This window comes from Archocentrus centrarchus, unplaced genomic scaffold, assembly GCF_007364275.1.
Source record: "Archocentrus centrarchus isolate MPI-CPG fArcCen1 unplaced genomic scaffold, fArcCen1 scaffold_72_ctg1, whole genome shotgun sequence".
Taxonomy (NCBI): Eukaryota; Metazoa; Chordata; class Actinopteri; order Cichliformes; family Cichlidae; genus Archocentrus; species Archocentrus centrarchus.
In genome coordinates, this window is record NW_022060287.1 from 225,273 (window position 1) to 237,758 (window position 12,486).

At 38.8% G+C, this 12,486-nt stretch overlaps 1 protein-coding gene across 1 annotated transcript; it reads left to right on the forward strand.

Annotated features, from left to right (window-relative positions):
- The first annotated feature begins 1,136 nt into the window (after nucleotides 1-1,136).
- On the forward strand, nucleotides 1,137-6,324 carry LOC115777781 (uncharacterized). The gene is made up of 3 exons (XM_030725767.1): nucleotides 1,137-1,372; nucleotides 3,657-4,016; nucleotides 4,229-6,324. Exons 1-3 carry the CDS (start codon nucleotides 1,309-1,311, stop codon nucleotides 4,447-4,449), a joined length of 645 nt encoding a protein of 214 aa, XP_030581627.1. The 5' UTR covers nucleotides 1,137-1,308; the 3' UTR covers nucleotides 4,450-6,324.
- The last annotated feature ends 6,162 nt before the right edge of the window (nucleotides 6,325-12,486 follow it).

Sequence of the window (12,486 nt, forward strand, 5' to 3'; positions counted from 1 at the left end):
CAAAAAACTGAGCACAAAGAGCGAGGACCAAAAGAAGTCCCAGCCTGCACCGCATATAAAACACCAGCACACGACCACAAGGTAATTAACACACAATCCAGCTACACAAGCATACATGTAAATGTGGACATGAGGATCGACCACTTCCATAGGTTGTGTACAGAGGCCACAAAGACCCTGCAAGTTTAATTAGGAGCATCTAACCAAGCTAGCTCCAAAACAGAAGTAGCTTCAGGTGGTGAGAACATCAGGATGCAGCTGGATTTGAATTTTAAATTCTTCAAAGAGTTTGTTTTTGTCAAAAACCACATGTAGCTGTTGTTAATCTACTGCACTGTGTCACTCCTCTGACCTGCAGGGGCGGTGCTTCCTGCAGGCAGAGGTGGGCCTTGATTAATTGGAGCCACCTGGGCTCACTAATATAAGCAGGGATCCACTAACTATTCTCCCCTCTGTGCTCCTCCAGGTAATTTTGGTTTGTCTTTTGTTCTGGTTTGTTTTGGGTTTGGGTTGCCATATTCATTCAGGTTTGCACATACATGTCCATGCACTCATACATTGCATACACTGGACATAATGACATACTCACATCTCATATTTATCTTTCTTTTGTTTTGCTTAAGTTTCAATAAAACAAATTTATTGGCCTATACCTTTGTCTCCCCTCATTCTTAGTTACCGGCCGTGAGCCACCCTGTGACAACTGACACTGAAGTTTATTGGGAATTTATTGTAGAGTTCACTGAGTTTTGAAGTTCATATTTTTCTTTGTTTCTCCCTGTTGATGTTCATGTGTGTCCTTAATGTTACACACATTTAGCATGTAGTGCTGCTGTCTGTGAACAGTTGGTTCTTGAATATATTTCTTTTAAAGGTATCTTTTGAGTTTTCATTACACAATAGTCACTTACTTCTTGAAAAGACACTGTCTCGAGTTTATGGTCATTTGAAGAATTTTGTGAGAAGAACGGGCTTAATAGACAGAACGTGTTTTTTTTTTTTTTTTTTTTTTTTTTTCCTCGTTCGCTTCCTGATCCACACTCCAGTCCAGTAGATGGCGGTAATGCACCTCTAAGCTGGTTTGCCAACCGCCAGTAAACCCACAAGAAGAAGGTTACGCCTATGTTACCGCATGGGCCGGAGAGGGGATTTCCGGATACTGCGAGACTTTCCTGTAAATCACCAATGCAAGAAGCAAAACTCTACTACAAAACCAAACTTATCTTAGGTTAAGCTGTTAACTTTTAACAACACCTGATGTCCGATATATAATAACAATAAAAATGCTGAAGAAAAATTAAGCGAAGGATGTTAAAATCAGCTTTATCTACGTTTCTCTTGTCCTGTTTGCTGGGACATCTGGACTGTACAGGTAAGCCGTATGTACCTGTGTGTATTAATTTGTTTGTTCAACCTAGCGAGGGACACAGAAAGGGTCACGGGGAGAGATTTTTGAAGTTACTGTACTCGATCACTCTACAACTTATAAGTGTTTGTTTCTTCGTCACAGCGAAAAATGTCTGATCGGTTTCATTTCCTCATTGTAACTCGGTGTGTCGATGTAGAGTAAATGTAGGTAAGCAGATAATGGCGGAAGGGTGAAATAGAACAAAAGTTACACATTAAATCTCTTCAAAATCTCTGAGCGATCTTCACAGTTTAATCTTAATTTCATGTAATCGGTGCGCAGTGTTGCCACCTTCTATGTCTGTTTGTATTAGAAGTCGCTAAAGGGACGGGACTCCCCTTGGAAACTGCTTCACAGCAAACAGCAAATTAGATTAATAGAGTGAATTTTATTTATGGATTTTTCTTCACCCAGTTAAACTGGGAGGAATTGATAGGTCAGCATGAAACAAAAAGTGAAACTGATAGATAACATGATCTGACTTTAAGATGAGTCACACCAACATTTCATTTCATTTTTTATTTTATTTCATTTAATGATTCATTAACAGTAGCAAATAAACAGTAAAGGTTAATTCTCACAAATTGAATAAGCAAAGTTTGGACATGATGCCCTCAAAGTTTGGGGGAATAATTGTCAATCTGTTACTATATTTAGTTTCACTTATATATGCATTTTAGGTGCTTTACTCAAGTCATGATTTTCATCATATATTCAATTCAGTTTTCTTTATATAGCACCAAATCACAACAGTCACCTCAAGGCGTGAGTTTGCATGTTCTTGCTATGATCATATCAGTGTGCTGCTTTATATAAATCAGCTGATCAGATTAGATCTGACCCCTTCAAAAACGTAAATTAATTATAAACATCAATAATCAAACACACTGGCATGAAATACATTTTTATTTATCTGCTAAATATTCAGCCTGTTAGGGCTTCACCTCTGCACATATTCAGTCAGATAAAACCTTCACTCATCACATTTGGTTTCAGGATTGTAGCAGCAAAAACACTCAGCTCAAGCCTTCATAACAACTTCACAAACCAACAGGTGCATCGGGAAGGCTGCCCATCTTGTCTACAGTCTTTGAGCAGAAAACATCTGGTCAATTTTGAGGAGGATTCAGTCAAACATCATACAGACTTTGCACCTGCGAGCAGTTAATGTCAGCTCATGCTGAGAGGAGCATTTACATTCTCATACGCTGCTCACCCACATTATGTCAAAAAGTTCAAGGCTGCAGTGCAGGGACTACATTAAGGTTATGTTTTCTCAAAAGATAAACTAAATAATTAACACAGCTAAAAAAAAAAAAATCTACCTAAAAATCAATTTTCAGACTGTGTGGTGAAGCACTCGGAAAGTTGAAAATCAGGTGACTCAGTGTGTCTGTGATCAGAGGTGAAGCAGCTTCCTGTTTTTGAATTTTGGGAGTTTGTCTTATACAATAATTTCAGTTCTTACAGAGCATAACATGAGGCTTGGTGTGGAAATTTTAGTGCATTAATCAAAAGGTTTACAGCTGGAATTATATTTTGAAAATGTATTCTTTCAAGAAGGAATTAAGTCAGTACAGAGCACGGAGCAATGCAATGAGGAAATTCAAAGAAACAAAGCACACAGACCTTACCTGAACAAAATCTTAGAGCATCACATTACTTTGTTCAGCCCCTTTCCAGTCATCCTAAACACACACAGTTCAACAAGATATATGCAGCAGTTTGGACAAACAGGTCTCACTGGTACCAAGACAGAAACCAGGACCCCCTCTGTCTCACATGCCCACATCTCTATGAAGTCCAAAGTCAAAAGGTCAAACATCCCATAAAGTATGAGAGTGGAAAAAGCTGAACCCTTGGATATAACAAAATAACACTCAGCTCGAGGCTTCAAAAAATGGACTTCACCAACCACTGAGTGATGTCAGAGGTTCTGAACATCTTTCATATAGTCTGTTTTAACCAGAAATCTTTTACTTAAAGGCAAAGTGAGTGAAGAAGTTCATAGAGAGACATCTTTATGCACAGCAGCTGCTGCACTTTTTCATTCTACCAGACTCAGTATTAGCAACATTAGCAATTTAACAGAAGCAGCATGGAGAATTTTTTTTCTCTCTGCATCATCTCATCATCTTTTCTGTGGTGAATTCAGTTTAAGGTGGAAATACTGTTTGAATTGTTAACAATATTTTATTTGTAATTTTATCTTCTATTTTCTGTCTCTCCCTTTCTTTATTTTTTAAAGATAATAAACAGGAAACAGTCAAACGTGGAGAAAATGCCACTCTGCAGTGCAACGGTACCAGAGGTGCTGCTGTCATAATGTTAAGGTGGAGGAAATCTGACCTTCAGTCAGAGCTGGGAAACACAAACAAACAGCTTTATGTTTTTTACATCAAGCACAACCGCACTTATGAAAACTTCCAGCTTCCATCTTTTAAAGGTCGAGTGCAGCTCAGAGATCCACAGATGAAAGATGGAGACCTCTCTGTGATTATCAAAAATGTCTCCATGAATGATGCTGGAATATATGAATGTTATGCTGGATATGATAAAGAGGACCCTCAGCTTATGCGCAGCACCAACCTGACAGTTGAAGAACCAGGTGAGTCTGAAGTTGAGTTGCTTCCTGGTTGTTGATGTTTGTTTCTAAAGATGTTGTTGATGAGACTTTGTAGAAAGCAGCTGGTCTGAGTGATGTGATCAGAGTGCAGTAGATAATGTCTGACAGCAGTTTGAAGAGGAAATGGATTCTGTTCTGTTCTTCACTCATCACCTACCTGACAGCTGACACCTCACACCTGTTTCTACCTGCAGGTCAACAAGGAGGACAAAGTCAGGATGGAGGGAAGGAGGATGGAGGAGAGAAAAGTGGTTCTGTTGGTCTGAACGTTGGTCTGTCAGTTTTTGCTGTGCTTCTTGTTGTTGTTGGTGTTGTTGTTGGTTTTATGATCTACAGAAAACATAGAAATCAATCAAATCCAGATTATCAGTCTCCTCCAGCTCAGGGCATTGGACTGCCTGAAGTGTCTTCATAACTGAACTGTGAGTCCTGCTGCTGTTCCAGGTTCTCAGCAGCCAGTTCAACATTCACAGTAACTGAAGGTCAGAGTTCACAGTGAAAATTAAATGATGTGAGATGGAGTGAAAGTGGAATTTGGCAGCAACACTAAGCTCTGTTTTTCTTTGTGATTATCTGATCTCACTGCTCATCATACCAGCAAATGTCCTCATTCATTAATAATTATGAACCCAGATCTGCTTCTGTGTTCATACAGTTATTTTATTACCTTATAGATGATTTCATGAACACTACATTTTACAACTAAATATATTTTCTTGGTCATCAGTGCACCTGCTGCCAATTTTTTTATTTTTTTTTTCCAGTCACTGACACAGCTTCTGTAAATATTATATATAAATAAGTATGTCTCTGGTTGGAGAAAAAAAAAGGGCATCTGGACTTCTTTTTGTTTCTTGAAGACGTTTCACCTCTCATTCGAAATGGTACTTCAGTTCTTAAGTGAAGAAGCCTTTCGGATGAGAGGTGAAACCTACACAGACAGATAAATATACCGCTCTGAATGTTATATTTCTGTTATTGCATTCACATTGCCAATTATGAAATTTTTGTAACATTTATTTAATTTTTCAGACCAAAAAAGGAGCTAAAACCACGCTTTAAATACTGCTGAGCACAGAGGTCACTCTCTCTGTTTGGGTGCCGAATATATGCCTGAGGTCAGAACCGGCTCAGAGGATGTTTGAAACATGTGAAAGTTGTAAATGAGACATAGATGTTTTATAATGAAGAACTGATCACATCACAAGAGTCTGAACTATAAATTTAATCTGGGCCAAAGCTCTGAATCACTGATTGATTAGGTAAACCTGATCGATGGATCATAGATTTACTTACGTGTTTTTTACTATAGTTTTTCATTAAATAGTAGAAAGCAGTTATGAAATGTGAACATTTTCAGTACATGAACTTCTTCATATGATAAGAAAGGGAGCAATTTGGAGGTGTTTTTATAGAGTTTTATACGCGTTATTAGACAATAATTTTATTGGTGGAAAACATCTGTTGATGCAATAATGATGAAATAATTAGATTACAAATCCTGACTTTGAGTTAAAACAAAAAAGAAGAAAAATGATAACCCGACATGTAAAATATGTGACTTTATGACCAGATCTGTCATCATCTCTTAACCTCCTGAGACCTCAGCTCGTGATTGTGATGCATTTTCAAATTCTTCTAGATATTTGTGATTAGATGGACCTGATATGTATATAAACTAAGTTTCCTCTTTGAACAGGAAGTTGTATTTTGTCACATGGTTTTTACATACTTTTATGGAACAAAAAATGTCCTCAGATGTGGACAATGGGCTTATTTTATAGCATAACACAACAGAAACAAAATGACTTGACAAAGTATAAAACACTGTTGAGCAGAATGAAGTATAAGGTGCAGCAAAGCCAAAATGTAATGTCCCCATATGTGGACGCAGGGTCTCTGGAGGTTAAGGTTTAACCTGTGAGTGTGTAGTGTCTGATGTAGGTTGTGTACAGTCTGTGTGGGGTTGTTGGGTGCAGTGCAGGTTGCACTGGAGGAGTTCACGGAGCTGATGACTGTGAACTAAAAGTATTTAATGGTGTGAAATGAAATCTGAGGTGTTTTTGTGCTCCTGAAGCTGCTGCTCAAAGACGTCTCAGGGAGTTTATAAAGTGTGTGGAAGCGGTCACATTTCCCTCTGATTCAGCACAATAAAAAAATATGAAGTTTCACTTTCAGATGATGAAACTGATTCAGGGAGCTTCAGGTTAAACAGGATTTTAAGAGCTGCTGTTTCACCTGTTTAGAAGATCTTCGTATTGCAGCTTCTGTTCTTTTCTGCTGTTTGTAAATGTGTTTTTCTTTTGTAAATAAAGTTTTAACATGTATTTGTACTGCATGTGTCTTGTTCATTCTTTTTTCAGTCTGTATTTGTTACGACACAATGAGCAGTCAGCACAGGGACAGAAAACTCTGAACCAGCTACAGCACCTCTCAAGTGCTGATACGTATCAACTAAAGTTTTTATGATATTAATTTTCTTTCTTATGTCAGTGTTTTATCATATGGGTCTGCTGTTTTTATCTCTGGTACTTCTCTATTCAGGAATTCCTGTTGGCAGCCACAGTCAACGTGTATCTACACAAAGTTTGAAGAATCAGAGGATAAATCTTTAATTCAGGCCAGAAATCTTGGCTTTTTAAAGCCACTCAATCACAAATTCAGTCCATTATCAGCACAAAAATACAATAAAGTGTGATACCGAAAAAAATCTTTGAAACTTTTATCTTCTTTTCATCTTTAAAAAAGCTATATTTTAATAATTAATTAACTAAAGCCACGTTTTGCAAGTTATACAGGACATGTTTATTTTTAATCATTGTCAGTTTGGTTAACACAACCTTGCTGATGAGATGTGCCTTTAAGCTGTACGCTGCCTGTATTGAAATCTAATTTTTGTTTTCTAATCTGCCATCTACACAAAATATTAGAATAATTAAGAAAACTTAAATTACACTGAAACTCATATTAACCTGCATTGAAAAAAGTGAATGTAAAAGAATAATTAGAAAATACACAACTATACCAACCGTGGATCTCAGTAACAACAAACAAGTGGGACATGTTACTCTGATTCTTAAATCACTGCACTGGCTTTTTGTGTGTAACTGCATTTGAGTCAAGGCTGAAATCTTTACTATCCAAAGTCTGCAACCTCTTCTTAAACTTTCATTATTTTCACTCTTATCTTTAGTTCTAATGTTAAATCATATGTAATTTGGTTGTGATGTTTTATTTGTTCTTGATGTTGTATTTCTCCTTCTCTCTGTTCCTCTGTAAAGCACTCTGAATGCTCCTGTGTCTGCTCTATAGTGCTCACAGCATCACAAAAAGAACTCTGTCTTGACTCATGGTGGCCTTATTTTTGCTTTGGCGTCAAAACATGCAGTGATGTTGCTCCCCACTGTGCTGCAGCCTGTGACTGTGCTCCTTTTATTCTCTGATTTCATCCCCACAAAAATAAAATAAAGCACATCCAAATGTCTTTGGATGTGCTTTAAATCCATGCACTTATATGTGAGTCCTGATACCAAGGAAACAACCACCAAACGACACCCCTGATGGAGCCAGTACTGCCAATAACTGAATATTGTTGGAGTTTTCTTTGCAGCCACTGTTCCAGTTGTCCTTGTTTGCAGATATCAGAGTACTTTAATGGTGGGTTTCTGGACAACAGCCTCACTTTTGTTGAATGGGACTCATCCAGGTGAGTTTGTAAAGAAGCCCCTGTTTTTTTTTTTTTGGAACTTCACTGTTCAGTCATGTGATTGTGGCCTAGCTGTGGTTTGTGATATTTTTTGATATTTGCTGACCTGGTTCAGGGTTTGGTTGTCCATCCATCCATTCACTTCCGCTTATCCTGTTCAGGGTTGCGGGGGGACTGGAGCCTATCCCAGCTGTCACAGGGTAAGAGGCAGGGTACACCCTGTACAGGTCACCAGCCTGTCGCAGGGCCAACACAGAGAGACAGACAACCACTCACAGTCACATTCACACCTATAAGTAATTTACAGTCACCAGTTAACCTAACCCCAGTAACTGCATGTGTTTGAACTGTGGGAGGAAACCCACACAGACACGGGGAGAACATGCCAACTCCACACAGATTCCTGGGCCAAGGGGGAATCAAACCCAGACCTTCTAAATATCATTCTAGCTGTGAGACAGTAGTGATAAATACGTTGCTAATGTACTTAAGTAGATTTTTCAGGTATATATACTTGATGATTTATTTTTCTGACGACTTTTACTCCCTACATTTTTACACAAGTATCTGTACTTTGTACTTCTTACATTTTCAAACAGACTCGTTACTTTAGGTTTAACATCTGAGAAACGTTTTTATTTCCGGTCAGTGCGCCTTGAAACATTAAACGATCTGAACCTAAATGAAGGAACAATAGCACATAACAGACAACTGTACTGGGCGTTTCTTCTATCACTGCGGCTTATTGCATACAAAAAGATCAAAGAAGCAAAACCATATAATTTATTTATGAATTATAGCACTGAACTCAGGGGTTACAGTGGGCTGGACTGAGGGCAGATGTCCATAAGTTGTGCTCACGGTACTTCCAGCATCTTAGCTAGCACTACTGAAGAGGAGCGAAAATAAAGACAGTAACGTGTGGCAGGTAAATGCAACATTTCTAAATGCTCAACAAATATCAGCAAACACACAAAGTGTGTGCAGTTTGTCACACAGTGTGTCTGCTAGCTAAAAGAAGAGCTGCTGTATTGCAGGGAGAGCAAAGAGAGAGAAGTTCACTCAGAGATGGAGAAAGAGGACAGGAGAGGAAGAAGAGGTTAGAATTAAAGATAAGGACTTTGTGTAATTCAAAGATTGTATGAAAATACTGCAGTTTAGTGCGTAATAAACAGGTTAGTTTGTTGTACTGTATTTACAGCAAAGCTCTGTGTTGGTGCACAGAGGCTGCGTTCATGGTCAGAGTTACAGGTTACATCAGTGCAGCAGAGATGAGTTTGAATCAAAGCTGCTGATGCTGAGATTCATTCACCGAATCCAACATTTCTACAGCCTGACACTTTTACTTTCTTACTTTGAATACATTTCAGAGCCTGTACTTTTTTACTTTTACTAAAGTAAAGTTGAGCCAATACTTCAACTTTTACCTTTACCCAGTGGCATGCAGTCAGGGGAAGCAGGTGAGGCAGTGCCTCCCCTGTAATCTTGACAAGCAGTGGTGCAAAAAGTGGGTATGCACTAATGCATAGGGGCGCCAAAGTGATGCAGGAAAGGTATTTCTCTAGTTGGCATTTTCTTTATTTAACAGCTGTGCATTTAATATGATCAATAACAGAGGCATGGCGCTGATTAGGCGGCCCTGTGCTCCTTCACCTCCCTGCCTCTGACAGCCCCCCCTCCACCCACACACACACACCAGGCCCGGTTCTAACCCACTGTAGCTGGGTGGGCACTAAGAGTTATTTGTTGTGGGTCATGAGTAATGTTACCAGTTGAATCTTTAATAAAATAAATATGTTTTTTTTCTTTGTTTAGTTTCAACTGGTTGGTCTATGCCAGAGTGCTGGAAAAGGAGGGTCCGCCCATTACTCAAACCTCCATGCTCCCTCGATGCTTCGCAGGAATTCACAGTAATAATTAAAATAAAAATCACATATCAGAAAAAAAAGGACCAAACCTATATTGTACACTTACAAATCTACCTGGCAAATGTGTTTAGTTTTAGTCTTCAACCAGGTGGAGGATGTCTTTTGGCATATATTAGTATTGAGTGTCTATTTCTTTTCAGTAATCCTTTGTGATTAAGACATTGTACAGTCAAAAAAAAAAAAAAAAGACTGACCAGTTGATGCAGGTTTAATCTGATCTGAAATTAATCCAAAAAAAAAATGGATGAACTGGATGCATGCACAAACAGATACAACATGGATCCCAGCAAGCATGCACCGGGTTTAAGTGAAAATATGTCTGAAAACATATTTTACAGAAAAAAACAATAGTCAAAACAACCCCCTATGAATGAGCACGTGCTAACAGTGGGAAGGAAAAACTCCATGGTTCAGGGTCACCTGATCCAGCCCTAACTATAAGCTTGATCAAAAAGGAAAGTTTTAAGCCTAATCTTAAAAACAGAGAGGGTGTCTGTCTCCCGAATCCAAGCTGGGAGCTGGTTCCACAGAAGAGGCGCCTGAAAGCTGAAGGCTCTGCCTCCCATTCTACTCTTAAGTATCCGAGGAACCACAAGTAAGCCAGCAGTCTGAGAGCGAAGTGCTCTGTTGGGGTGATATGGGACTATGAGGTCTTTGAGATAAGATGGGGCCTGATTATTCAAGACCTTGTAGGTGAGGAGAAGAATTTTAAATTCTATTCTAGATTTAACAGGGAGCCAATGAAGAGAAGCCAATCTAGGAGAAATATTATGTCCAAATAACTCAATTTTAGTTTCATCATTGTCCAAATGTGCTTTAGCATAAATCAAGCAACTCTGTTTGTGGTGTGTGCAGAAAAGGCTTCTTCTGCATTACTCTCCCATACAGCCTCTCCTTGTGCAAAGTGCGCTCAATAGTTGAACAATGCTCAGTGACACCATCAGCAGCAAGATGATGTTGGAGGTCTTAAGCTGCTCTGAGGGTTGACTATGACTGTTCTCACCATCCTTCTCCTCTGCCTATCTGAGAACTATCTTTTCCTTGGCCTGCCACTTCGGGCCTTAACTAGAACTGTGCCTGTGGTCTTCCATTTCCTCACCATGTTCCTCACTGTGGAAACTGAAAGCTGAAATCTCTGAGAGAACTTTTTGGATCCTTCCCCTAAACCATGATGTTGAACAATCTTTGTTCTCATGTCATTTGAGAGTTGTTTTGAGGCTCCCATGTTGCCACTCTTCAGAGAAGACGCAAAGAGGAGAAACACTTGCAATTGGCTCATTAACCCTTTCTCATAATTGGATTCACCTGTGAATGAAGGTCAGGGGTCACTGAGCTTCCAAAAGAAATTTTCTCTTCCAATAATTAGTGCTACCAAAAAGTTTGGTTACACTACAAATTCATTTCAATTCAATTTTATGTCTTAGAAATATTTTTAAAAGTTTCTCATCATGTAGCTGGTTGATTCATTCCTAATAAAGCTTTTTGTGTATCATGTATCATGTATGCATGTTTGTGCCTAATTTGTTCTTTACTGAATGTGTTTTTTTTTTTCTCTAGGACATCAAAAGTTATTTAACCTGAATCTTTCTGACCTTTGAACCAGTTGATGCTTTGATGCTAATTCTCTGGAAGAATCAGCAGCCTGAGGTCATGTTTTTTGTTTTTGTTTGTTTATTTCACCCCCCCCTCTCTCTCTGGAGCCAGAGGTGAACTTATTTTAAAGAGGGCGCAGATATCAGCTAACACTTGTGAGCTTGGTTATCAAGCTGCATTCATAGACTGTATGGGAGTCACAGACTCAGTTCCAGCTGATTAGTGCATGTAAACACTACACTGCTGAGAAAAGGAGCCACAGCTCTGCCTGTCCACCAGATGGAGCTACGGCTCTTCATACTGGTGCATGGAGTCATTATTCTCACTGCAGCTTATCTCTGTACTAAACATTGTTCCGACTAATAATAATTATTCCTCATAAGTATTATACAGCATGTTGCACATCTATACATCATATCTAACACATATACAGAGACAGACCTTCAGTCTGTGCTCCCCTGATTGCAGCACAGGATCCTCCTCAAAGTTTCCCACATCAGTGCAGGAAATCATTCAAACCAAGTAAGTCAGAGACGTTTGGATCAACCTTCAGCTGCTTTATATGAACCACACAGACAGGATTCTAACATAGCTCTCCCTCTCCTCTCTATAATAAAAGTGAAGATTGTTCAGTGTAAAACATCAAATACAAACATCCTGCAACCATTAAATGTCTGCTGTTTTCTGTGTGTGTGTGTGTGTGTGTGTAACAAGTCAAATTTTTCATCTGACACCTTTATTTAAAGAAAAAAAGAAAACCAAGTGACAACAAATGTTTATTAATCCATCAGAGAAGCAAGAAAAATCCATGAAATATAAAAGAATCTCTTTAACATGTGGATGTTCTCTGGTCTGAGGTGCTGCGAGACCAGCAGTAAGAATCTGAATAAAAACACAGATCAAACAACAAACAAGTTACCAAACATCAAACACCTCCTCCCTGACAGAGGGTGGAGACGTGCAGGATGCAGCGTGTCTGCAACCCTGAAGAGTCAGGAAGAACATTTGTTAACTCTTCTGTGGTTTTCAATCATCACCACGATGAGGGTTAAAACAATGTTTGGTTGTTTGGTTCCTGCTGATGGACTCGTTTTGTAGTGATGTGAGTGTGTGGTCCATATGTGGGTAATGTGTTGAAATATTCTTGTGTCAATACTTTAAAGAAGTTATCAGGTAATATTTAACCAGAGGTTTGTTTGTTTGTTTGTTTGTTTGTTGCTGTTGG

Coding starts and splice junctions, on each gene's coding strand:
- LOC115777781 (XM_030725767.1), top strand. CDS start 1,309: ATGTTAAAATCAGCTTTATCTACGTTTCTCTTGTCCTGTTTGCTGGGA. Junction 1,373..3,656: donor GGGACATCTGGACTGTACAG/GTAAGCCGTATG, acceptor TATTTTTTAAAG/ATAATAAACAGGAAACAGTC. Junction 4,017..4,228: donor CCTGACAGTTGAAGAACCAG/GTGAGTCTGAAG, acceptor TTCTACCTGCAG/GTCAACAAGGAGGACAAAGT.